At 42.4% G+C, this 27,189-nt stretch overlaps 1 protein-coding gene across 9 annotated transcripts in view; it reads right to left on the bottom strand.

The window, feature by feature from the left end:
* Positions 1-1,036: 1,036 nt before the first annotated feature.
* Positions 1,037-27,189, bottom strand: part of IKZF1 (IKAROS family zinc finger 1) — a 105,338-nt gene continuing 79,185 nt past the window's right edge. For 5 of the 9 annotated variants that reach the window (XM_084857693.1, XM_084857691.1, XM_084857697.1 and 2 more), the window contains 4 exons: positions 19,614-19,781; positions 18,179-18,304; positions 9,257-9,391; positions 1,037-5,414 (listed from right to left, as the gene is read on the bottom strand). In XM_084857693.1, coding sequence (XP_084713819.1) covers positions 4,708-5,414; positions 9,257-9,391; positions 18,179-18,304; positions 19,614-19,781 — 1,136 coding nt within the window. In that variant the 3' untranslated portion in view covers positions 1,037-4,707. The remainder of the gene's footprint in view (positions 5,415-9,256; positions 9,392-18,178; positions 18,305-19,613; positions 19,782-27,189) is intronic. The other 4 variants (XM_084857694.1, XM_084857692.1, XM_084857698.1 and 1 more) reach the window with 2 other exon arrangements.

Genomic DNA, 27,189 nt, shown 5'->3' on the forward strand with positions numbered 1-27,189 from the left:
TAATTACCCCTAAATGTCAGTTCCAGTTCCCTAATTGGGGGGGGGGAGCCTTAAATATTGGTTTCCTCTCATAGTAAAATAGTGCTATTTCACTATGTAAAAAAGAAAATGGAGGGGGAGACGAGAGAGATGAAACCTGCTATATACCCACTCCCACCCTGCAACGAAACACAACAGTAAGTGGTAACAAAGAAGCTCTTTATTAGTGATCATGCTGCTGTTAGGGTGGCAGCCATGTATCCTACTTTATGGAGGACAGTCCTCTCTTTGAAGGGCTGTTAGATGATAGTCCTCTAATTGAAAGCATCCTCTGTTTGAAGGGCTGTCCAGTTCAAGTCTGTTTTAAAGATAAGGAACCCTAAGTAGGAAAAGCAACAGAGGCCTTGAAATTGCCCATGAACACTTAACACCTGGACAGCAGACTGAGCAGGCACACTGGTGACAGCCTTCTCCCCGCTATGTTGAGTTTTGTTGCATGTCTATTTAAATTCTGGTAATTGTTTCTAAATTTGCATCCAGTTAACAATTGGTGTTGTCTTTTTGTTTTGGTAGTGCATTTCCTCTTTTTTCTGTCAATGTACAAATGTTGCTGTGCTCAACAGGAAGCAATACAGGGGGTTGAAGTTGCAAGGCTGAAGGCTGTGATGAACATTGCATGACCTTTGGTGTATAGGAGTTGCTTCTGATTAAAGGTTAGAAAAGGATCTTGGCCCTGGGGATGGGGAGGATGGGGTAAAATAGTGTGGTGTGGAATCACAGTTTTCATTCTACTTCTAGCTAATTGCAGAAAAGCAATCTCTCAGCAGTACTAAGGGGCACTGCGGTGGACACAGCAGTGGTCTGTATCTCTTTTCCTTTCTATCTGTTCATTCTTTCTGTAAATATTCCTCCACCCCAGCCCCCCCACCACACACAGACAAACATTTGCATGCATACACAAGCAGTCAATCACAAACCCAAAATTGTTCAACATGCCACGCTTTCTATTCTTTAGAAGAAATGTTCCAAGTACCCTGTGAGACAAAAGAATATGTCTTTGCCTTCAGACAAAATTTTACTTACTTTCTGATTTTTTTTAAAGAAATGTGCTTCATTTCATTTTAAATACATAGGTCTGAAAAGGTAACTGGGATTACAATATAAAACCACGGCAAAAAATATGTTAAGTACAAGTATAAAAAGGCAGTGTCAAAGTAGGGATGGGGTGTGAATTCTGAAAAGCATTTCTTTATCTGTTGCTATTTACAGATGTGAGGCATTCTATAGTAACAAACATCAATGTAAAGCAATTCATCCAGTTCACTCTTCTGAGAGTATAAATAGTTCAGAATAGAGTTGGTTCTCAGCGTCAAGTTTATCAAAACCATACATTTAAAATAAACAGGACATTTTATTTTCAAATAAAACAAGATTGATTTGGGGTCGGTTGGGGGAAGTGACAGTTCAGACAGTAGGCCGTGACTTCTTGTAAAGTGTAGCTGACAAATAAGGTAACTCACCAAACTGTATTTGCTTTCAATATCCATGCACTCAGTGACAACATAGATGGGAAAACCTAGACCCAAGAAACACATCCACTCTGGTAATGTATTACTTGATGCCTATATAAGAAGAGCTATGATATATATAGACCTTTATGTGTACACATGGGTGCCTTGTAAACATTAAAAATGACATCAACCTGCATATAGATTCTCCAGTCCAGAGCACCATGTGCATTCTGATGCCCGCACAGAACTCTTGGGTGTACACAGGAGGCCCACTTAGTTCAGTGAAGGGAGCTGAGCCCAAAAGAACGTGGCCATGGATCTGCTGCCTCGAATGAAATACATCAAGATAGTCCTTGCTGATAGGAAAGGTGTGTGCGTGCGCAGTGTACTAGAGTGCCAATGCCTGCAAGAAAATGTTGAATAGGAGTGAGGAAGTCTCAGTAGTGACCAACCAATATGACAACTCAGATAGCATACCTTTAAAAGCCTTATTCTCAACTATGAAGGTCAGATGCAATACTGCTTTAAAACAGGTTGATGGTTTAAGGTCAGATGCAATGCTGCTATAAAACAGGTTGATTCTTTATAGTAAAGGAAAGGGGTGTACCCCATTATGGCTTTGTGCAGTTGTGTGTTTCTTCTGTGGCATCCAGTATTAGGTTTCTTCACACATCGCATTTTAGGTACATACCTACATTTTTTAAAGCATATACATAAAAACGCAGAGTGTGAATATGGCGACCGGGTTGGCTGCTGCATCTCCCTGTTCAGTGTAGACTCAGTGGCAAACCTGAGTTTGTTGCTGTGTATTGCGTGAAACAGCCTTTAGCCACTATGGCTGCAACTCTGTGCATGTTTTAAAATTTTCTTTAAATTATGTATGCAGAAAACTCAGCTTTTGCGGCCAGACATACACATTAAGTGCATTTACATAAGCATGTTATTTTTTGTAATGCTCCTTGGAAACAGAATTAACAAGCGCTCTGGGCAGAAGCTAGAATGTGCCTGGTACACACAAGGAGATGGATAAATAAGTTCATCCTGCAGAATTTTTCACTAGGGGTGCAGTCTTGTGCATGTTTAGACAGAAAAAGGTCTACAACTCCCAGCATCCCCCAGCCAGCCAAGCTAGCTGGGGCATGCTGGGAATTGTGGGACTTTTTTCTGTCTACCCATGCACAGGATTGCGCCCAATGTGCTAAAGCTGTAGCACAAAGGGGAGGACTATTTATAAAAGCAAAAGATGCACTTACCAATGCAAAATGGGCAAAGTGTGTGTTGCAGATGTGGTTTAGTCTCATGATCAGAAGTCTTTGTTTCCCCAATAGAGAGAATTAATAGGACCAGAACAACAACAAACTTGGATTCCTGCAGTGAGCAGGGGGCTGGACTTGATGGCCTTGTAGGCCCCTATGATCTAGGATTCTATAAACACCCAATACCAACCATGAACTTTCTTTCATTTTTAAACATATGTTTCATATTTTTTAAAAGTGGGCAGGAGGGAACTCATCTTTTGATTTTAAAAGTGGCAGATGAGTGCTGAGGCAGGCAGGAAGTTTATTAACCACGTGCTAACTTCATCTGTAGAAAATGTGCAAGTCCAACTGCAGTGTGTTACACAAAGACCTTTACAGTGCAGTCCTATGCATGTCTACGCAGAAGTATGTTCCATTGACTTCAATGGGACTCACTCTCAGGTAAGTGTGTATAGATAGGATTGTGGCCTTAATGTACTTGAAACAGTCTTATGCAGGTGAACCAATACAAGCCATGCTAGAGTGCATATTTTGGTATTTACAACATTTGTCTTATCTGGTTTACCATCTTATTTCATCCACCTTTTATAGGACTAAAGCTGACAGCAGCATTTTTCTGTGGAGATGGAGTTCCACAAAGACTGACTTCCACAAAATGGCCCTAACCCAATGACCCCCTTCCTGTACCCATGGTAGATTGCACACATATGGTGATGTGTGTGTGTGTGTGTGTGTTAAACCATTTGTTGAATAGCGGCTCCCCCTCTCCCTTTCACAGCATTACATGTTGCTTTATAAACCCAGAGGAGTTTAAATAGTAGTTTGAGATGCAATACAGGGCGCTACTGTTGGCAAAAATAGATTAAAGGCACAATCTTATGCATGTTTAGACAGAAAAAAGTCCTACAACTCCCAGCATTCCCCAGCCAGCATGCCTGGCTGGGGAAAGCTGGGAGATGTAGGACTTTTTTTTCTGTCTAAACATGCAGATGATTGCTCCTTAAAGCGCCACTACACAAAGGCAATTCTTTAAGGGTCTTCCCTTCATACTTCTCTAGACTGAGCATCCAACTGACTTAAATTGTATCTCGATTAGGTGCATTTTTTATTGGATCAGAGTCACAAGGCCCTGAATGTTTGATTTACATGGTCTGAGTTTGGGTTTGACCAAAGTATTCAATGCTCCCCCAAGGTAACTGGCACAAGTGCTGCAACTGGTATTTTTCTGAGAATAGTATCAGTGATAAACACAAGTGCAGCCATGCTGTCCACCATGGGCAACACCACATTGGATCCTTCTAAGCATGCTCAGTTACCATTCTAAGCATACTCAGAGTAACCTGTGTTGAGGGCAGCCAGGTCATTCATCTTCTGTATATTATAAATCAAACAAATTATGCCCAGGAGAGGATTCAGTAGGCCGAGACCACCAGAAAATGTTATGTGATCTTTAACCTATTCAAAGTGTGGATTATTGCTGTTAGTTAGTGAATGTACTAAATCGTTACAGAAAGTCAAATATGTACGGTGTAAAAAAGTGTATTTTCAGAATATCAACACAAAAACAGTTAATGTTGAAATCTTTCTAGTTTTCAATCAAATTTGGATATGAGTGTGCACAGTTAACTGCCATGGGATGGAAGAAAAGGGGGGCTGGGAGGGTTTTTTGCAGGAAACAACTGCTAGCAAGAAAAGGTTTCTTCTACCTAACTACAAAAGCTCCTACTTAATATACTAAAGTTTTGGATGACCTATATTTGCAATAAAAACATCAATATTAATAATATAAAACTGAATTATGAGTGCATGCTACAAGAAGAGTTCATTTCTGGGATCCAGCCTTCTGATATTTGTTTTTATTTGATACTGTCCTGTAATATTTTGTCTGTTTGCTTTTTTTGGCTGCTGTTCATGGAGCTCCAGTCGTATGGGCAACTTCTATACAGGAAGAGTTTTATTTAACTCATGTGCAAACGATGTTCCCCACGGGTTATGTGAGAAGAGAACTCATACCTGTCCTGGCTGCGGTAGCCACACATGTTACACTCGAAAGGATCACGGAACCCGTGGCAGCCCATGTGGATGGTGTACATGACGTGATCTAAGTAAAGGACTCTACAATGTTCACATTTGTAAACTTTCACTTGCTCCCCATTGCCATTGATGACTTTGAAGGCATCTTGGGAGCTGTCGTTGCTTGCCCGCAGGACATCATATTGCCTGTGTTCTTCCTTTATTGAGAGGCCATTCCGCGCGTGGGGTGCTATGTGGTTTGTTAGGTAAATCAAGCCACCGCGTTCCTCATTATTGCTCTCTGTATCGGTGGAGTCTTGGCAGCTGTTGCCGGGGGAAGGGTCCCTTTCTGAAGAGATGGATTTGACTTTAGAAAGCAGTAGCAGGTTTTCCACCGCACTATCCTGAGCGGCATGATTGGATCGAGCATGGTTGTCCCCAAGGGGCTTGTGGAGTTGATACATTGGACTGATGACGGGCACAACTTCAGGGCCACCCGGTGGGGTCTGCACCAGGGGGCGCAAGGACTCTGCCCCTAGGTAGCTGATGGCATTGTTAATAGCCTGGTCTATGACATGGGTCTGCATCATATCATTCTCCTTCTCATAACTCGTGGTTGCATCATAAGGAACATCAGATACACATTTCTCACCTGCAATGCAAAGCAGTCAGAAGTTAGGCATGGGTTCGAAAGGCTCTTTCAAGATCTGTATTAACTAATCAGAACTGAACGTGCCACTGCAGAACCTAACACAATCTACATCTGAAGCTGTTGTGGATGGTGTGGCTCTCAGTGAGTTCAAGCTGTTATGGGAAAGTTTATGCAAAGTTGCAAATATTTTGTAAAGGAAATTAAAAATGGGATCAGTATGGAATGCACTTCAACAATTCCATTGTCTTATGTGCTTTTGATTGTTTTTATTCTGCTTTATCATAAATCATCATGTGAGGACCATTGATGGTCAAAGAGCACGGTACATATTTAAAAATAAATAACCACATATGTATATACATACTTCATTCATAAATCAAATGGCGTGGAACTGTTTTGTTGAGCCAGCTAAGTTGCCATTTTGTAGCAATTATTTTTAAGTAGCAACTCCCAGCTTTGCTGACCATTGGCCATGCTGGCTGGGGCTGATGGGAACTGAAGCCTGAAACATCTGGAGGGCACCAGGTTCGGGAAGGCTGGCATATATAGACCTGTTGTGGAATCACCACAGGGAAGGGTTTCAGAATGAACTTGGCAATTCTGCACCAAACCCTCCTTCCATTTCTGGAATTCCTTTTATTTGCCAGGCTTCCTCCACTGTAAGGAAAGGGGAGTGTCACAGGCAGTCTACTGGCCTGGGGGCGACCACCCCAATCCACTGTCCCCTGGTGAAGAGACCAACACAGTCTGTGAACAGAGAAAACTGTTTCACCCACTTCTCCTCTAAGGGCAAATTGAACAGGCAGTGCAGCCTCTGCTGAGACAGCAGCATGAAGGCCAACGGCTGGAACAGCTGGAAGAAGGAAAGTGAAGGAGCCCCCCCCCCGCCTTTGTCTGGCCTCCACGTGACATCTCTCTTGCCCATCTAGTTCTGTCCCAGCAGAAACAGGGTGCCAGAAGAGGCTGCAGAGATTTTAATATTAGGGCCAAACAACATATTACATGTAAACTCCCTCCACCTATCGCTTTTCTTCTGCAACTCCCCACACAAGCCACTCCCTGCACTGTGAGGTTCCAGTTGCACGTTTGTGAAGTGCTTCTCCCTCACCACTGCTTTAAATAATTATCCCCCAAAGCTGCTTTTCCTTTGAAGGACCATGCATACCTGTGCGGACCTGTACATTTTCCTCCTGGGTAGCAAATAGCAGGTTTGGGTGTGTCTATATTGGGAGGAGGGGGGAAGAGATAATTTAAATTGGGACAATGTCATGTGCAGGGTGGGGGGCGGGGGGAAAGTTCTATCTCCCCTCTGCTCCAGCTACTTTTAACTTTATACAAATGCAGGATCTCCAGTCATGGATCCCTCACCATCTCATCTAATTCTGTCCTGAGCACAGAGGACTACATTTCACTCACCACTGAGTAGCTACACAGATACACCCAAACATCCAGGATTAGGAGGTGGTGTTTCAGACATGAGGCTCACCATCCCTTTTTCTAGAAATTAAGCACTGACTACAGTAAACTGTAATGGCACATGGTCATCCAAAATACAACAGAGAGGGAGAGAAAGAAATAACCGAAAGGGCAAACAGATTCTGTGTTGTAGGGAAAGCAGAATTGAGGTTGGGAGGGCAAAGAAATGTGGGCTACCCTTGATTCCATGCCAGTAAGGAATGGAATCTTTTGAAGTTTAGTCTGGGCCTCTCTAAACTTGTACTGTCATTATGGTATCTTCTTACACCACACTCCGTATAACTGACAGGAAACGCCAGTGTTCTAGTCCTCATATGTGGCAGGTTTTCTTACCAAAAGGGTAAGGAAGTGAGAGAATGAAATCTGAGTCTGGCCCCATTCCCGGAGCAGAACACATCCTTAACCGAAAATGTTCTTGACAAATCCTTGTAAAATCTCCTTTCTTAATAAGTTCACAGGACAGACACACAGGGTTCACACAACATGCTAACCTACCCAGTGTGGATTGTTGTTGAACAATGGGTTATCTTGTTGTCTGAACACAGTGCGTTTTCCGCAGGATTGCTCGTTAACCATGCAGTGTGGCATGTTAACGACCCTGAACAATCTAACAACAAGCCATGGGCTCTCAAGGTGGCTTGTTTGAGAAAAATAAACCACACTGCATGGATTAGAAGCCACCCTGCGGAAAATGTGCTATGTTCAGACAACATGATAACCCATGGTGGATTAGCGTGTTGTGTGAATCCAGCCTTTGAAGACAGGGTCTCCCCACCCCATAGGAATCAATTCTGGGGGAAAGCATGAAAAGTTCTTTAAGGGAACATGTTTAAACCATCGGGGATGTCCATTAGGAAAGGTGTTTATTTGCCCATTCTTTATGTTCAATTGAGGAGGATCTGCCAAGGGTACCACTATTACAGAAGTGCGTTAGGCAGCAATTGGGACTAGACGTTTCTTGGAAGTGATGTCACACCTCTGGAGTGCCACAACTAAGGAGGCTGTTCTGACACCTTTATTCTCCTCCTTTAGGAAATCGATAGAAACACTGTGTGTGTGTGTGTGTGTGAGAGAGAGAGAGAGAGAGCGCACGTCTGCACGCATGTGTGGGGAATTCTCCCTTGTACATTATGCACCGCCACACTGTGAGTCTTAGTGTGGTTTTATGATTTATGCTATTTATCTGGATTCATTTTAAAATGTTTAAAACTATATTTATGGCATTTTATGTGTTTTGTATTGTGTTTCATGCATTGTAGGCTGCTTTGAGGGCACTAATGGGAAGTGGGGTAGAAACTGAATAATGAATTGAACAAATAAGAGCACAATCCTATGCATGTTTAGACAGAAAAAAGTCCTACATCTCCTAGCATTCCCTAGCCAGCCATGCATGGCTGGCTGGGGAATGCTGGGAGTTGTAGGTCTTTTCCTGTCTAAACATGCACAGGATTATGCTTTTAGTGAAACATTCTGCAGGATGAACTTAGTTATCCAGCCCTTTTTGTGTACCAGGCACATTCTAGCTTCTGCCCAGAGCACTTGTTAATTCTGTTTCCAAGGGACATCACACAAATTCACATTCTTATGTATATGCACTTAATTTGTATGTCTGGCTGCAAAAGCTGAGCTTTTCCCACACACACTTAAAATATTGCGTTTTTTAAAGCAGTGATTGTGATAATGTTGAGACAAGTAGAGGAAGCCATGACCAGTAAAAGTGCTTTAAGGGAGGGAAGCCAAAATGGGAAAACCTTCTGCTACTGAAGTTCTAGGTATTCTAGCACACACTTCCCAAGTGTGTTGCCCTCCAGATGTTTCGGACTGCAACTTCCAGGATTTCTGACCACTGGGCATGATCAGTGGGACTGATGGGAACTGAAGTCCAAAACACCTGGAGGACACTAGGTTGTGGAAGGTTGGTCCAGTGAATGTTCTTTGAGCACCAGATGCTACAGTACTGTTGAAACAGAACATGTGTGGATTCTGATCAGTACCTGGAGAGGAGGCTGCTGGGAGCTTCCTGTAAACCACCCTGAGCTTTCATAAGAAAAAAGGATAGGGGTGGTGGAAAATAGCCCTAAATCAGCAAAATCTTCTGTGCACAATGCCAGGATGTCATGTTGTCTGTTCAAAAAAATTATATATATATGGTGCTTGATTATGTTGAGACAAACAAAATGCTGTCAAGATTTCTCAGATTAAAAATGCTAGGTAAAGGACTCATCCAAAATATTTGCCTATTTCTGATTTGACCGGAGCTAGGAGGGTTAATTGCTTTGCCCTGCCCTTCCTGTTGCAATGGAGAAATACAAACACAATTGAACAATCCAACCACATAAAGGAGGCAGCAAACATTTAACTCTTACCAACAAATTTCTGAGGCATAGAGCTCTTACGTTTGGCGACGTTACTTGCTAGTCTGTCCAGCATCAGGGATCGCTCTGACCCCATCTTGCACAGGTCTTCAGCCATTTCACCCTGGCTAGTTTCCTCTTTCATGACTGAAAAAAAAAAGTTAAAGGAGACCAGATGTCTTAGACACACAAATGTCCAGATTTTTGCTGAGACACAGTCTACAGACAGTAGTGGCCAAGAAGTAGCAAAAAGAGAAGCAGCTCAAGACATCCAATGTTAGTGTCTCTTAGTCGGTCTTCCCCAAGCTGGTGCCCTCCAGATGTTTTGGATTACAACTCCCAGAATTCCTGACCACTGGCCATGCTGACTGAGGCTGATGGGAACTGCAGTCCAAAGCATTTTGAGGGTGACACGTTGGGAAAGGCTGCTCTAAAAGGATGACAGAGTCTGAACTAAACACTTGCCCATCCATCACTCCTGTGATTATGAATAAACAGGATGATCCAAAACTGCACAAATAAGATCCATTTTTATTGATTTCCTCTCTCTCTCTCTCTCTCTCAGCCAGTCCTCTAGCTTAGGGGCCTGTATACAAAGTGGGAAGCATGACTGCAATATTATTAAAAAGAAGGTGCCTATTGATATCTACTTGTGGGTTTCCCGTAGGCAGCTGCTTGGCTACTGTGTGAACAGAATGCAGGACAAAATAGACACTTGGTCTGATCCAGGAGGGCTCTTCTGATGTCCACAGCACAGGCAGGCAGAGAGTGCTTATAGATCAATGTTAGCTGGAAGGGTGGAGTCAGCCAGTTCTAGCCCCCCCCCCCCAATTTGGCCAGTGCATGTTTACAGCAGGTTCTTCACTTTCTTTGAGACAGAAAAGCCCATAAACTCACATAAAGGAGCCTGCACAAAACCTGCCCTTCTCTGCACAAAAGGCACAACTGACCTTGTGGCACTGGTGGTGGGTGATTTTTTGAGTTGATGGGGCTCACAAATGTGGTTTTCACTGAGTTGCAATTAAAATAAACAAGCAAAAAAAGAAAGGTCCCTTTACCACACTGTAGGGCACTTACAGCATTATGGGGAGGACATGTGCAGTGTGCTATGGTTTGTCCACTAAGAAACATCAAGTATTCACAACACATTCATGGAAGAAGGGAATAGCTTCTGCATGAAAGGTCTCCAGCATGACATCCAGACCAGACGCCCCTGTCAGCATGGCATATGGTCAGGGACCGTAGGAGTTGAAGTCCAAACCATCTGGTGATCTGCTTTCTGCCCACTCCTGGTCTAGACAAAACTGAGCCTCAGTGCCTCTCGTTTTGGAGTTAAGCCATAACACATGGAATAAGTTCATACGTTGTTAGGGAATACATCCCATTGCCCCACACCAAAACAACAGATACATCCAAGGTTTTAAATGGTCTGGGAATACTTGCTTCTGGTTGCATACAGAATTTTTTTTAATTTTAGGGATGTATGAGAATTTTGTTTCAGTTCATAACTCATCCAAACTTGCCCCGTTTGTTTACCCTAAAAGTGAACAGGAGAGCATTTTTCAGAAAATGTTTGCACATTCCTGAACTTGCAATCATATTTGAAAAATGCATATTTTTTAAAAAATGCACACTTAAAAAAAAAGCATTTTCAGGCTTAAGTGAAGGGGGAGAAAGTGTGCGGTGTTGAAACATGTGCACAGAAATGCACACTTTCCCTGTTCGAATGAACCAAAAAACATGTCACAAATGAAAACAGGTGTGAGCTGAAGTGAAGTTTGAAGAATTTTGATGAGCTCTGGTTCTCCTGTCCCTAACTAAGTTGAGCCAAGGCCTACCAGAACTTAGCACTAGGACTTATCTGCAATACCCTGGCTCGGTCCTGGAATGGGCAGGGGACCACACCACTGCATTGTCACAACCACCCTCCATACATCTGGGAAGAAGGAGGATATCTTCTGGGTTTGGTAAAAAACACACCATCTTTAATCAGGTGGGTCTAACATATAGTTCAAGCACAAGCGGGGAGAGGCTGAGTAACCATGGGATGAGTCCAGCTGCCCCTTCTCTCTCTGAAATGTATCCAGGCAACAAGTCCTAAGTATATGGTCCAATCCAATAAGCAAGCACTGTGGGTTGTTTTCTCTCTGCCCTCAGGCAGAACTGTGTTTGTCTTTTGCAGGGAAGAGGATCCAATAGGCAACCAGGATTCTAGTGCAAAGCTAGGGCTAGAAGAAAACGGACTCCCTCCATAGGAAGGTTTTGCCTGGCCATATTCCAAAGAGACAAGGCAGCCTGAGTCATAAAGTGACTCATTCTACACGCTCCCCTATGTGACTGCTGGTTTGAGTTTGAACTAAAGGTTCATTTGGAAAACCAGCACAAAGTGATGCAGATGTGTTTAATTGTATTCCCTTCCCCCTCTGATTGTGGAGGGGATTCTGACTGTCAGCCCATCATGAAATATGTCTGATCCTATGAGCAACCATTTCAATGCAGCAGGCCCAAAGGATCTGACCGTAGGACCATTCCTTACGGGAAAGAGAGGTGCAACTTTACAGCAGCCTTCCCTCGCCTGGTACCCTCCAGATGCTTTGGACAGCAACTCCCAAGATTTCTGACCATTGGTCATGCTCGCTGGGGCTGATGGGAGTTGAAGTCCCAAATATCTGGAAGGCATCAGGTTGGGAAAGACTCCTATACAGGATAATTCTTCCTGTGCAAATTCTGTGTTCAAAAAGGTCATGCTCGCAAAGGGCGAGTTTGCTGTAGTTCATTTCTTTTCTTTTCCCAGCATGATTAGCTGGTGCTGTTCACATTGGATTGCATATCTATCTCCCATACCACCACCACCCATATTTCCTGGTTCTGGTTTGCAAGCTGTTGTAATACAGAATAAAATAATAGTATTATTATTAATATTAATAATAATACTATTATTATTATTCTTTTAATAAAACAATATTATTATTAAAAGTAATAATATTAATATTATTATTCTTTTAATAAAAGAATACAGAATAAAGGCTGGTATTTCACAATCCAGCCAGTATAAACACCAATGCTCTCCCGCTCTAACATTCTTTGCTTTAGGCTGTGTCACTGGGTGCCTGCTGAAGCACCTGCTGCATCTCTTTCCATCCCGCTACCATCCTTCTTAATACAGGGATCAGCATGTGTGGACATGGTGTGCATGGACTCCGACGTACCTCTTTCCAAAAAATGATATGGGGGAGTGCCTCTATGCATGAACGTTATTGAACCAGTGAAACTGAACAACATATTTTCACCTGGTGTCTATGCAGAAACACCGAGAGTTTTTTTTTAAACAGTCAAGTTTAAAAAAAATTAAAGGTATGAATGAAGATTGGTGCAAATAGTAACTGGAATGAAGAGTGGTGGAGAAAAATTATGTCAACATGAAAGGCATGGTGCCTTTCAGTTTCTTTCATGGGAAAGCATGCAGCCAAACAGAAATGACAGCATAATCCTATACGTGTTTACTCAGAAGCAAGTCTCACTGTGTTCAATGGGCCTACTCCCTACTAAGTGTGTTTAGGACTGCAGCCGTACAGTGCAATTCTATGCATGTCTACTCAGAAGTACTTGCATTGTGTTCAGTGGAGCTTACTCCCAGGTAAGCGTGTATAGGATGGCAACCTTAATCACCTTTTTCTTTCTGGAGGCTGTCCATGTAATACACATCTACACTGTAAACTGTCGGAGAATGGTTTTATAGTTTTAACTGTTACGGCTTTGTGCAAATTGTTGTTTGGTAAGGTAAGGTAAGGTAAGGTAAGGTAAGAATTGTTTGTTCGTCCATCCCATCCTCACAGCAATTCCCTGGGAAGACGGAATGACTGCTAGAGTAGTACAAGCCCATTTATGTAAAGAATTTTTATTCTGCCATGCAAACATATTCCCAGGGAAGCTTACAAAAAGAATAAAACAATTGCAGTGTAATTACCCCCGCCCCCCCAATAACACAAAAAGCCACAAAATCATAAAGGCAGTAGAAAATAGTCAGCAGGATTAAAACTGTATCTGAAAAATTCAGGAAAATGAAAAGATCTTTGCCATGAACCAAAAGGACAATAAGGTAAGTGCCAGGTAAACCTCTCTGTGGAGAGCATTCTACCACTGGTCTAGGGAGGCCTTAAGTTAATGAGCCAATTAAGGGTGCAATCCTATGCGTGTTTAGACAGAATAAAGTCCTACAACTCCCAGCATTCCCTAGCCAGCCATGCAGGGGTTGTAGGACTTTTTTCTGCCTAAGCATACATAGGATTGTGCCTGAAATCTGTTACATACAAGTTCACTCCGGGTGCTTCCAGATGAGGCTTTTCTTGTGCAATCACCCTGCCTCATTCACCAGATTTTATGGGGGCAGGGGGATCCAGACAGTGGCATCTTCCACATGTAACCTCCCATGTTTCCCCACTGCTGCTGCTTTTTTCTTACCACAAAATTCTGTTAAGGACAGAAAGGCGTAAGAGCGGCATACCACCTTTTCATGGGTAGCACCCTCCATCTGGAAGCACCCTCTGTTTCACTCAGATCATTGTTGTTGTTTTTACTGTAAAGGCTTTCTGAAAATCAAAAGCTCACCCTGTTTCATCAGCAAACGTTTACTAGTGGGAGAAAGATAGCATCTTTTAACCTTCCCTGTGAACCCAGAGATTAGTCAGACACGGCTGCAGGTTTTAACCACCTGCAGCTGGTAGTTGTATTATGACTGCTGAGCTCTTGGGCCACCATGACCAAAGCTGTAAGATTACAAACGATTGTTGCACGACTCCAGCCATCCCAAGGAGCAGCAATTCATTGCTGTTGATATTTAATCTGTTTAGGTTTATGAACATTGGAGAAATTTGCTAGAATGTGAATGCAAACGTCTGCTATTTTCACTGCAATGTCTTTGGAAGTTCCTCTCACTGCTCTTTAGTAACTAAGGCTAAAATCCTAGGCATGTTTAAACAGAAAAAAGGCCTACAACTCCCAGCATTCCCCATCCAGCCATGTTGGCTGGGGAATGCTGGGAGTTGTCAGATTTTTTCTGTCCAAACATGCCTAGGATTGTGCCCCCAGTACATTTTATTTGACATTCCTATGGTTTGTTCAGTCTACAAAGTGAAGAAAAGGAATCCATACCAATGGATAGTCTGAAGACTGTACTCTCCATAGAAAAATGAGCCACTATCCAGAAAAACTGAGTAAGGACTAACTGCAATCCTTTACATATCTGCTCAGAAACATGTTCATTGACCTTAATGGGGCGTACCTGCAGACAAGGGAATGCTGGACTTCAGCCTAAGGCTCATTAAAATCAGTGCAACTTTGGCTGGAATCTGTTCATACCAAGGGCCAGACTTGTTACTCCGATCGCATAGCATGTAGCTGAGCCTCTTTTACTTTTAACTCCTGTGTGAGGGTGTGTGGCTCCAATTCAGATTGGGATCTCGGTGCTCTGGGAGGAGAGGGCTAATCCTCCCCCCCCCACCCAAATTCACTGGTCTGGCTCAGTTACAGATGTGAATGCTTGGGGGGGGGAAACTGAAAAATTGGGGGAGGGAAAAGTTTTCCCCAAATTTGCCATAGAATTCCTGGCAAAAATATGGGGAGAAATGTTTATTTGTCCAGTCTCTCCCCCTGTCCCCATTTTTTGTGTTTTCCCCCAGGCCTTCACATCTCTACATAGGAAGCTGCCTTATATGGAGTCAGACCATGGGTCCATCTAGCCCAGTACTGTCAACACGACTGGCAGCAGCTCTCCAGGGTTTCGGGCAGGATTCTCTCCTCGTCCTACTTAGAGAAGCTAGGGACTGAATTCAAGACCTTCTGCATGCAAAGCATGTGCTCTGCTGCTGAGCTAGGCCCCACTCTATTACTATTATTAATAATAATATTTAATCTCTTTATATACCGCTAACCATATTTAAAATATCTCTAAGTGGTTACTCTAGGCTCAGCATACAGCAGCTTCTTGTGTTCAATCCACTGGATTTCTTCCATCTTTGAATTTTTGTATTGAAATAGTTTGCGGCAACCTCCCCCACCCCCGGCAGACAAGAGTAGTTCAGTTTCCAGGCAAAACATTAGCTTCTAAAGCCTACCACCATAATATGGTAGATAGATGGATGGATGGATGGATGGAGCAAGTCCATTTAGTTTCAGCCTTTCCCCATATTTACACATTCCCCACTTACTCAGCAAAAGGGCCACACATCTTCAACATGCTTGTCTGTCAAAAGCCTCCCAGCTGCTTTTCAGTGTTATCATTACATACATGCACTTTACATTATCTGATAACACCATAAAACAAAACCCAGCTACCCAAGCACTGTCCAGCTAGGCAGTATTAAATGAGACATTATTACAGCTAGGTCATGGGCAACCTTCCTTTTTTGTCATTTGACAAGCTGCATAATATGTACTGACAGAATCAAAAAAAGATATACAGGGAATGTCGTTTATCTCACCAATTATAACCTTAAATTCCATCTCATTGCCTCCCCCTCCTATATACATCATGCATGTATAAGCCTCCTCTGCCCCCATGCCCCTTTAGAGGCAGTTAGCTGCACACACACAATTTGTATCTTTGTTTGGTGCCAATTTCAGATACTGTGTTCTCAAAGAGCCGAGCTGTATATTCAGAATCACTGTCTGCATTAGCCCTGCAGGGGGGCATCCTATCTTTAAACGCTCCCCAGTGCAAACCAAACAAGACCTCCCTGCATCCATAAAACCAACACATTGAGAAGAACGTTGTGTAGCCTAGTCCTCACCCTCATGTGTGCTAGTTTTACACAGGGGAGCATTCGAACATGCAATCTCCAACGTGCAGTCTGAAGTGATTGTGCTACATGATTACCTAGACTATGCAGATCAACTCTAAGATTCAGACAGTTGCCTGAATCGCACGGGTGTGTGTCTGTGCGTACTGTTCTGTGCACCAAGCAAAGTCTATGTACTTTCCATTTATTCATTATTACATTAATATCCAGCCTTTTTTCCCTCTCACAAGGAACCAGAGGCAGCTCACATGGTCTTCCTCCTCTCCGTGTTATCTTCACAACAACCCTGTGAGGCTGAGAGTCAGTCACTGGCCCCAAGTCACCCGCTGAGCTTCATGGCCAAGTGAGGACTAGAACCCAGATCTCCCAAGTCCCAGTCCAACACTTTAACCACTACAACACACTGGCTCTTCACATCACACTGGCTCTTCCATGCTGGACAGCTGCATTCATGCAGTATTATCCACCAATGAAGTGACCCTTGTACAAGCAAAGCTCTGTGTCTGCTTTAAAGTTATATAGAACTTTGGATCACAGCATATGTCCTTGCTGCTCCTAAACAAAACTGAATGCTATGCAGACATATTCGTGTAGGGAAAGAACAGTACCAGAATCTTAGGGGGGCACCATTCACCCTTGCTTTAGGTCGCTAGCTAGTTGCCTTCTAGTCTCCAATATTAGCAAATTCCCACCTTCTAGATGTTGCTTTAGTTGGGTTGGTCACTGCTTTTATAGTTGTGTCTACTACTCAGCCTCTATTTGTTTGGAAAGGGGTGGAACACCTACAGGCAACTCCTGTACATTGGATGAGGCCTCCATGGGTGATGTAGGTGTATACGGGCATGTGGGCCAAATCCAGTCCTCCTGGGGTCCCAATCCTTCCCTCCAGGTTTCCACAGATGCTCATACACTGTTTTCCTGGCCATAACCCATTCCCATGACTGCCACTCATTTACCGGTTTTCCAGCTTTTGTATGCTTCCCCTCTACCCCATTCTAAACAGTTGAAATCCTCTCCTTAGTTACTGGCAGTAATTGCTTTAAGAGTAAATGTGCTGGTGGTATTCAATTTCTCCAGAACTGCAGCCTGCCCTCAGACTAAAAGAGGTTTCCCACCTCTGACATATATAATATACACACATTACCTGTAGCTCCATGATTCTTATCCCAGACTTTTGTATATAAAATGTATATAATTTTGTATATAAAATGCAGCCACTAAGACTACCATTTAAAGAAGGAGGCTGCTGCAGGGTGTGGGGAGGAGCTACTTAACTTTTCCCCTTTGCTTTTCTGCTGAACCCCCACCACGTAAAGCAGCTTTTAGTTCTGCTGGATAAAAGAACTGTATCTTTTATCTAAGAGCCTTTCCAGATGACCCCCCCGCCCCACCCAAAGCACTTGGTATTGTTAAGAGCTCATAGTAGCACTTGCCCTCATCCGGAGCAAATGGCACTACCTACCCATCCCTGCTTAATGGAAGGAGGCAGTGATAGTCTTTTTACGCAGATAGACATCTAAAAGAACTGCAGCATCTGTGTGGGAGGAGGCCCTAACCCAGTGGGGGAGTTGGGAAAGGGATGAGTGCTGATCGATTGTCTCATGGAAAGTGAATCACTTGCGAAATATGTGTACATTTGAAAGTGTGTGCAAAAAAGCAAACACTTGCAAAATGTGTACCAAAATGTTTGAAATGTGAAAAATGCGCACAGAAATACGTATGCATTTTCATGTGGACTGGGGAAAAAATGCAATCCAATGTGGAAACGGGACGGAATAAACTTAGCAGTGGCAAAATGAGAACTTCAGTGAAGTTGAGCTAGACAGATTTGTCCATCCCTATTCCCCACCATCTTTGGGAACTTGTGGGTGGGACAATTTCCGCCAGTTCTTCCCACCTCCATAATGTACTGATGCTCTGAAGATAATTTCCAGCATTCTCTGTGACATTGTAAGGTAGGCTGCAGCATGCACCTCAGTATTCATCCTGCTTCACTGATGACCCCCCAAATATTGGTACCCCAAGTGACTGCTTGGGTTGCTTATGCAGCTGGGCCTGCCCTGCTTATAATGGCATCTTGCAATGAGAGAAATGATAGGAAAGCACTTGGTTTTTCCTTTCTGCTTAGCGCTCTTACCGGGATAGAGGCCACCTGAGAGGTTCATGGTTTGCAAATAGCTGTGGCAGCGCTCCTTATGTTCTTCCAAAGAGCTGCGCTGCTTATAGCTCCGACCACAATATCCACATTTGTGGGGCTTGCCAACTGCAGGGGGGAAACGGAATTGACCGTATAAGCTAAATGAGTTATGGGGTAACATAATCCTGAGTCAAATAATGCAAATGCCTACAATCAGTGAATCAAGCAGAGTTAAGCAAACACCTAGAATCAATGTTCCATACAGAAGCAACACTTGTCTTTGTATTCTTGATGCATGTGTTTCAGCCATGCTGTAGGGAAAAACAGGCCCATTCTATATCAGTTTAATTTCTGTCTTCTCTTATAGAAGCATCCAGGAAGGGTGGACCACTAACAAGAAGGGAACTAATTCTGACAAACTAGAGGTTGTTCAATACTGGGTTTAAAGTCGGAGTTTGATACAAATCAAAATAAATTTTGATTTGCAACTAAAACTAGCTGATTCTTTAAACTGTCTGGAAACAGTCATTTTGAATTTCTTATATAGGAAAAGTAAGATTGGTGAGGTTTTGTCTTGGAAACTGGTTTAATGCCAGGACTCACCCCCCCCCCCCACGCCATCTGTGAAATGGGAGCATTAAAGGGTTTATACGGGCATCTGATGGCGAAGGAGTTCCTGCTAGTAAATTTGTCAGACACAGATTCCAGGAATTCTCCTGGCTGGTACCTACCTACCAGGCAAACCTAACACAACCTCCAACCAGGCCAGCTCATGTACAGTAGAACATTAGAATAACCTGCTCCAGTGCTTGAATTCAGTCCAGGCCTTTACTGGCCTTGCACTGTGGAATCTGCTTCTGAAGTCATAGAGCTTGAGTTCTTCATGTAATACATTAACTAGGATAATTTCCTTTCTTTTAAAACTTTCTTCCACACTCAATTTCATATCTTCCTTTTCCCTGTGCCACTTAGATTGTGAGTGTACTGAGGAGGGCTTGAATTGCTTCAGCAGTATTTACTATTCTCTGACAAACTGTTGGCCATAAATCAGGTCTGCAAAACCTATGGCCTGCCAAGCAGAACGTGGCCTATCAGCCATGTCTTGTGCCTTGCCGGGGCTTGACAATTCCCCTGTTCTTACAATCCCAGACAGACAGGAATCACAGGAGGTTCACCAAGCATCTGGTAGGCCTTACATGGCTGATGGGCTGAGTTCAGCTCATCTGCACAACCTATGCAGGCCCACTGGAACACAAACTAACAATAATAGTTCCAGACATCAAAAATAGTAGGCCTTTGGTTTCAAAACAAGGGTAGAGGAAACCTGAAGTGACATATCTTTCATCCTGAACCAGTCACAGATGTGGCACTTGATGTCTGGCCTGGCCAGGCAGCCAGCAAACCTTTTCTGGAATTTTCTAATGTGGACACCTACCGGAATGGGTCCTCAGATGGCCCGTAAGAGCATCTCTACGACGACAAGCATAGTTACACAAGTGGCACTTGAACGGCTTTTCGCCAGAGTGTAACTTTATGTGGCGGAGAAGGTTGCCTTTTTGAGTAAAGGATGCCCCGCACTGATTACACTGGAAGGGGCGTTCGCCTACAGGGAGAACGAGAGGGAAAAATATGTGAGAACAAAACTCTTACATTGTAACAGGAGGAAGATTTCAGTGAGAAAGTTGTTTTCCAACTGGCGCTCTATGACTTCCACCGGCTGCAGGTTTGATATAACATGAGCCTTTCAGACTAAACCTGCCAGTTCCTTAACGCTTCACTGGCTGGGTCAATTTGATCTGAAAATCTAATTTTTTTTTCCTAAATCAGAATGGCACATCACAATGCAAATTCAAACTCATTTAAATAAAGTGACTGCAACATTTTGTGTTGAAGAGCCACTCTTCCTGATCAGCAGTTTTGGAATAAACCAATATCCAATTTTGCATGTTGTGGCATTTGGTGGGGTTTTTTAATGTGGCTTTTTTCAAAGGGTCTTTAAAATATGCCACTGAAGCAGCAAAATAAAAAGGAAACTCATTAAAAATGCATTTCAGGATCACAAGTTCATTTCAGCGTTACATTCTTATATTTAAATGAAAGGCACTTCATTATAACAGTTATAATAACTTCTTTTCATTTACATTTTCCCTGTATTTTCCCTTTCAATTTCTTCTCCATTACCTGGCTGTCCCTAAGCAGCCAAATCAGGAAGGAGACAGAGAAAAGCGTGGGGGTAGGTGGGGTGGGGTGGACTAAAAAGAGAAGTTAAGACAGAGCAAAGGAAATAGCATCTTCCATACAGAAGTCCTGACCCTCCTCTTAGGTAGGATGCACAGGAGTTGTGCTAATATACTTTGCTTTTTGTTTTGGTTTTAATCCTTTAGGGAAAAAAGTCCAGAACAATTGGTATAAATTAGCACACATTATGTAGTCTGATTTGGCAATACTGAGATTTATAAATGGGATTATTTTATTGTTATGACTGCCTCCTGAGGACGATAGGCTCTTTTGGGTAGACAGATGAGTTTTACTAGCACTGCCAATCAACTACAGGTTTTTTAGTTGCTCAGTCATCTACTTTTAACCAATTAATAGGCTAATTACGTTTCAACAATTAATGTAAATAAATTTACATATTAACAAAGGTCCAATATAGATGCCTTGTTAAACACTGAAGGAGGTCAGAAGATGCTAGCTTACAATGCACTAATGCTATCACTCATTTTTAGAAGGAACAGGAATTTTGAATATTTCTGTGTCATTCCTTACTACAGTAACACGCCAGAACCAAAACAGCCTTTAGAAAGTGTACTCTTGGCCTTAACTGATTAAACTTTGGCCCCAATGATTAATCAACCAAAGCTTTAGTTGATCAATGTATCAATTAAAACGACAAGACCTTGCAATATTAAGACAAGATCCAGTCTTTTGCAGAGGCACCTACTCCTTTGAAATGGAATGCCATAAAGCCCAATCAATCCTCCCCTCCCTCTCCCTCCTTTGATGTGCACAGATCATAGCACTCCAGCTACCATGTAGGAGAAAATGGTGATGTACCTGTCTCCTGCAATGATCCAGCCCTCCCTCCAATTCCCAGCACTCAAGTTACTCCTACCCAGAGGAGTACTGCCCGTAGAAGGATGGAACTTGCCCCAATTTTATACAAATGGTTTACATTTTCTGATAAGAGTGGAGACCTTCAGAATGCATCCAAAGAGGCAGCCAGTTGTGGAACGACAAAGAAATATTAGGGATCATCCCCTTAATCCTTGCCAATTGTTGTTAAGATACTGTTTTCAGACTGTGAAGTTAGTGGGCCTTTTAATGCTAATTTGCTGCTGTGCATTAAATAGGTTTGCGTGAGTAAACTAACAAGTTCTCTCATGTTTTATATGTAAACAGCAAACATATGTTTTATCTCAAATTAAGAATTTAATCTATAGGGCAAGCATATTTGATTTAGAAAATTAAACCAGTTTAGAATCGTTCTTCTTTTTGCCACTATTGAGACACAGCAGTAGTGTCATAATGTTTAGAGTGCTGTATAGTCATGAATTGTAATCCCACACCTTATGGATAAAGCAATTTCATCTTGAGGGCTAGCGTGGCGCAGTGGCCAAAGTGCTAGGTTTGGATGTGGAAAACCCAGGTTCAAGCCCTCATGGCTGCAAAGGTTACTTTGTAGCCTTGATCAAGTCATTGGCTAGGTTCAGAAAATCAGCAGGAGATACAACACAGTATGGGTTGTTTCCCCCACCCCTGGGCGTGCTGGTCACGTGACCGGCATTTCCCTAACTACCCGCACCACGTTGCAGGTTGCTGTGTTGTCTGAAACTGGGGCGTGGCATGGCGGGGGTAGGTTCTTACCCACCCTACAACCCACGGCGTGAAGTAGGGATTGTGTGATGGGTGAAAAGTCACCCCTGCTACGCTGTGAGCTGGGTTTGGACGACATGGCAACTGGCAACACAGCGTGGATAATTAGGGAAATGCTGGTCATGCGAGGTGCATGAACAGGGGCAGGGGAAACAACCCATGCTGCGTAGTTCCCCCTGCTGATCATGTGAACACGGCCACTATCTCCCAGCCTAACCTACCCTGACAGGGTTGTTGTGAGGTGAAAACAACACTTAGAGGAAAGGTAGCCTACAAATGCCATAAATACAGCGCAGACTGTTGTGCACCTGCCCTACAGATACTACATCAAAATGTCACCTTTTCTCACCCTGAGTCCATGCAATGTGGTCAAAAACTCTGTGTTTTTAAAATGTGACTGTGTGTGACTGTCATATATGGCTATGGGTGCTATGGAATCGGAGGGCTGGATCCAGATTTAGCCATACCTACAGCAAATTCACTGAAATCAATGTGACTTAAGTTAACTCATAACTAACGCAAGTCCTATTGATTTCAGTGTGATTAAGTATGATTAAGACTGGATCCAACTCAGTACGTTCCTCAAAAATAAAAATAAAAATGAATGCTCATGACTGTCTCTGCAGCTTTAACCAGGAAAAAGAGGCAGCTAACCCTGGTTTATACACATAGAATATGTGTATCGTTTGGAAGGACTTAGGGAAAAGCCTACCATATTGGATATGGGGCAGGCTTCTTTCCAAGTATTACTTCCATCCAGATGCTAGAATCTAATGAATGCAAATAGGTTTTGACATATGGGTCTACTGTACTGGATGTCTAGAAGCAGGGGGTGCATGGGGAACAAGGAAACTATAGCCACAATATGGATTCACATGTGAAACCACATTCCTTGCCCACACATCAAAACAGTTTCTTCCACAGTTCTTTGGAACAGAGCAAAGGCATAAAGAACTGGAGTTAGTTTTGCCATTCTTTTTTTTTGGGGGGGGGGGTCCTGCTTCTGTGCCTTTAACATCAACCCGACACAGAGTGCTTCTAGATCACAATTTTAAAAAGCAACTTTTGGGATTTGTTTCAAATGAGAAGCAATATATAAATATTGTGAATGAATGAATGAATGATTCTATACTAGTACAAGGCCTGTTGGGTAGTGAATGCACATTATCCAGTCTCCAAGAAAGTGCTGCCATGCTGGTGTTTTCTTCTTCCAAAGACTCTCTCGCCCTCTGTGTGTGCGTGTGTGTGCATGCGCGCGCGCATCAAAGTACTCAGATTTTTTTTTGATTTTTTTTTTACCCACCTCCCCATTTCTGGAGAAGAAGTCTGGAGAAGCCTGGAAAAATGACAAAGCCCTCAGTTTAATCAGGCTTCTGTACACTTTGAAGTTGATGCAAAGAAATTGTGAAATTGACAAAGCTTTCCACTATCTCTGCAGAAAGACTATGAAACTGATATGATTGTTAGTTCACTGGGCTTCTGGGACTCCCTACTGAGGGAGGACTTTGTTAGTTTCACTGCTGCTCTTAAAAAAAAAATGCTGGAAGCAGGGGACGGGCCAGTGCTGCTAGGGCTGGGCTGGCAAGATTACAGAGTTACCAACAACGTCACTGATGCAGTAATGGAACAGCTTGATATGAATGTCCTCTGTATTCTCCAGAATGAATGAAAGGAGAAAATGGTGTCAATACTGGATAAAACAGCTAGTGCAGAAGCACCCCCATAGAGATAAGCCAGCGGGACCATACATAAGCCATTATGTATCTCCACTCCAGGAAAACCTTCACTCTACTAACTCCTAAGTGTCAGGCTGTAATTAAAGGCACAGGAATACATCCAGGAAAAGGCGACACCCAAAATCAGGAAATTAGGAAGTACAGCAAATGATTATCAGCTACAGTGTCAGGCCTACGGATGTTGGAGAAATCTCTAATGGAACCAAATGAGTTCAGATTTTGATGAATCCAACCATCCGATTCTGCAGCGGACCAGTTTTCCCGTTGGGAAGATTCTACTGACTTGTGGACCATTTTTCTAACTTTCCAAATTCTGCGCAAATTTCATCGGTGAAAAATACCCCCCAAACCAGCCAAAATGCGCATTTCTCCATAGACTAAAGTGTGAAAATGCACATCTGGGGGGGATTTGCATATTTTGGGGCAATTTGCGCATGTTCCCATGTGTGCAGTTGCGCAAGTGTGCATTTGTGCAAAATTAGGAGCTAAAAAAACCCAGATTCCGGCAATAGGCAGGCTGTGGAATGAAAGGCGCCTGTCTTTCCGCAAAACACAGACAGAATGGACTTTACACAATTTGTTCATCCCTAGTCAGACCTGGCTGCAACTCTACACTTAGTGCCAGCTTGAATTAAGAAAGGCAATTCTCAATGCAACTGAAAACACATGGGGGGAGCATGTCACGTGTTTGAAAACGCCCTGAGCTCCAAATTTCCCTGCAACTGCTAAGATAGCCTAGAAAAGGATAATAACTATATACTGTGAATAGTAAATAGAAATCTCCCTTTAAACAACAGCTCTCATTGTCAAAGGGCAAAGACACAAGTTGTGTACAACAGACAGACAGCAGGAATGCACTAGAAACTCATAACAGTACTGAAAGAAAAAAGAAGCTGGCAAATCAATACTGACATTGCAATTAGATGATGCTTTCAAAGGCCCCCAAATGCAAGAGACCAGGCAGTGGAATACTTGAGAAATGTTCTATTAGCTTTATAAGAATAAGAAACTTAGGGGGCTGGATCCAGATTTAGTCAGAGCAGACCCTTTGAAAACAATGGGATTTAAGTTAGTCGTGATGAACTTAAGTCCCATTGATTTCAGTGGGTATACTCTAACTATGACTAAGTCTGGGGCCAACACAGGGTCAATAACTGTGTTCCGAGACATGGAAAAAGCCTTTGACAATGTTGAATAGCCCTTCTTTTTAAAGTACTGGAACCTTTCAAATTTGGAAGCAGTTCCAATCCGAATTATGTATCAAGGCTATATATGAAAACACCCAGACCTAAAATATTGGCCAATAGCAAGTGATCAAAAATACCTAATGAAGGCAAGATCAGGGTGTTTGCTATTGGCATTGTTGGGGGGGGGGGGAATTGAATTATTTGGTAAGTGGCCACTACAAAAACTATGCTTTTTCCACAGTTCCAGTTCTAAATATTACCGATAAAACTTGATGATGATAATTATCTGGAAAAATGGCAAAAATTACATTTTCTCTGGGCAAAAAAGAAACCAGAAGGCAAAGAAAAAAGAATGCAGGATGATAAAAGAAAGGGAAGTCTTGGCATGCCTAACTTGATATTGTACAATCAGGTCAGCTGTTAGTTGACCTGGAGTAGACTGAAAATATACTATAAAAGAAATTGTTATTATGGATTAAAAATCAGGAAAAAATAAAAATCATGAAAGATCGGCATATTATGAACAAAAGTGTATTACAGGTAGTTTAATTAAGTTCTGAGATACATATATGTGGAGAATTAACCCTCTAAGTTCCCAAGAGTGGCAGTTAATTATGACCTTGACTTTAAAAGAAATGCAATCTTAGGATTGTTTCTTGTGATAACACGTATAGGTACAAAGATCTGTTTAATTGCAATTATTTCTAGTCATATGATGAGCTTAAGTGGTTAACGAATTCTCATCACCTTTCGTGACACAAATACTTAGAGCTACATGAATGCTTCAGGAAAATTTTAAAAAACGATGATGCCTATTGAGAAAGTGAAATACATTAGATAACCAGTGCTGAAAATGCCAGACTATGTAAGATATTAGAATCTATTTTCATATGCGGACATGCAGTTATATTGGAAAGAGATGTAATAATCTCTAAAATAATATTAGAATTGGACCTCCTGTTGTTCTTGTTAATCTATATCAGAAATTTACCAAGGTGTCAATGCAAAACTATCTCATATATTAACATAGCTGCAAGATGATGCTATGTTAAATTAAGGAAAATGACATTGATTCCTACTATTTCAAAATGGGAAGCATGGGAAGCATTTTGGTATATGAATATACCAAAATGGCTAATTTTATCAGATTAAGAGAAGGAAAACAAAAATTATAAAATCTGCCCAAATTGGAACCCTAATATTGATTTCTGGCTAAAAAGGCACACACCTCTTCAAAATGTAGAGCAATTGTTTAAATTGTAGCAATATAGAATTTGCCTATTCATCTTAGATGGATATGTAAATGCTTTGTTATTTTGTTGTTTTATTTTATATTGTATGAAATGTGCTATCAAAAAGGAAATGCCTTGGAAATAACTGAGTCAAAGGGATCCTCCTAGCTTAGCGCTGTGAAGAATGTTCACAAGCAAACATGGAAGGGCCCCCTAAAATGTTCCCTGAAAAGCTCCCAGTGTTTACTTTTGATGTGCTCCAGCTAGTACTAGTCAGAAATAGCTGGGCCATTTTCCAGTGAAATGGGTGGTGGGTGGGTGGGGCAAAGCTCATCACTGTTGCCTGGAGGTCCTCCTGGCAGCTGCCAGCTGGCAGTGACCATTCCCTCCTCAAATCCTCCAGCTGAATCAAGATGACATAGCACCACTCTGACAGGAGTTTCAGAGGAAAAATGGCGGCTGCCAGTGGGGTAGCTGGCATCTGCTGGGAAGAACTCTGAGTGGCAGCAGTGAGTCCCCTACCATTTTTGCCCTCCATACCTAAAAACTGGGTTCACCTCCCATGCATTCAACATTCAAACCAAAAAGGAACCAAAGGGATTTTGGGGGTTCAGCCTTCACTCCAGCATAATTTTTTTTTTTAAAGAAACCCACATTTCTTATTCCTAGGACTAATTGGGAACCACATTGTAAACATGCAATATCTCACAATACTTCTGCTCTCACTCTGAATGAGATGCCATGTAGCCACTCACAATTGGTTACATGACAATGTCACAAATCCAATTCAGAGTGAAAGTAATGCTTTCTGCTCTTATCCTGAATGACCAAACACTTTCACATCTGCTCACGGCCATTACCTGCTCTCTAACTGAAGTTAATCTGAGACATATAAGGTTTATTACGTGAAGCTTATACAATATATTATGCTCAGATCTTAATGTAAGGATGATTTCAAGTACACTCCTTGCAGCTCAAGA

The sequence above is a fragment of the Heloderma suspectum genome, chromosome 5 (assembly GCF_057233095.1).
Source record: "Heloderma suspectum isolate Gila_16-S chromosome 5, 16-S_ref, whole genome shotgun sequence".
In the NCBI taxonomy this organism is placed as follows: domain Eukaryota; kingdom Metazoa; phylum Chordata; class Lepidosauria; order Squamata; family Helodermatidae; genus Heloderma; species Heloderma suspectum.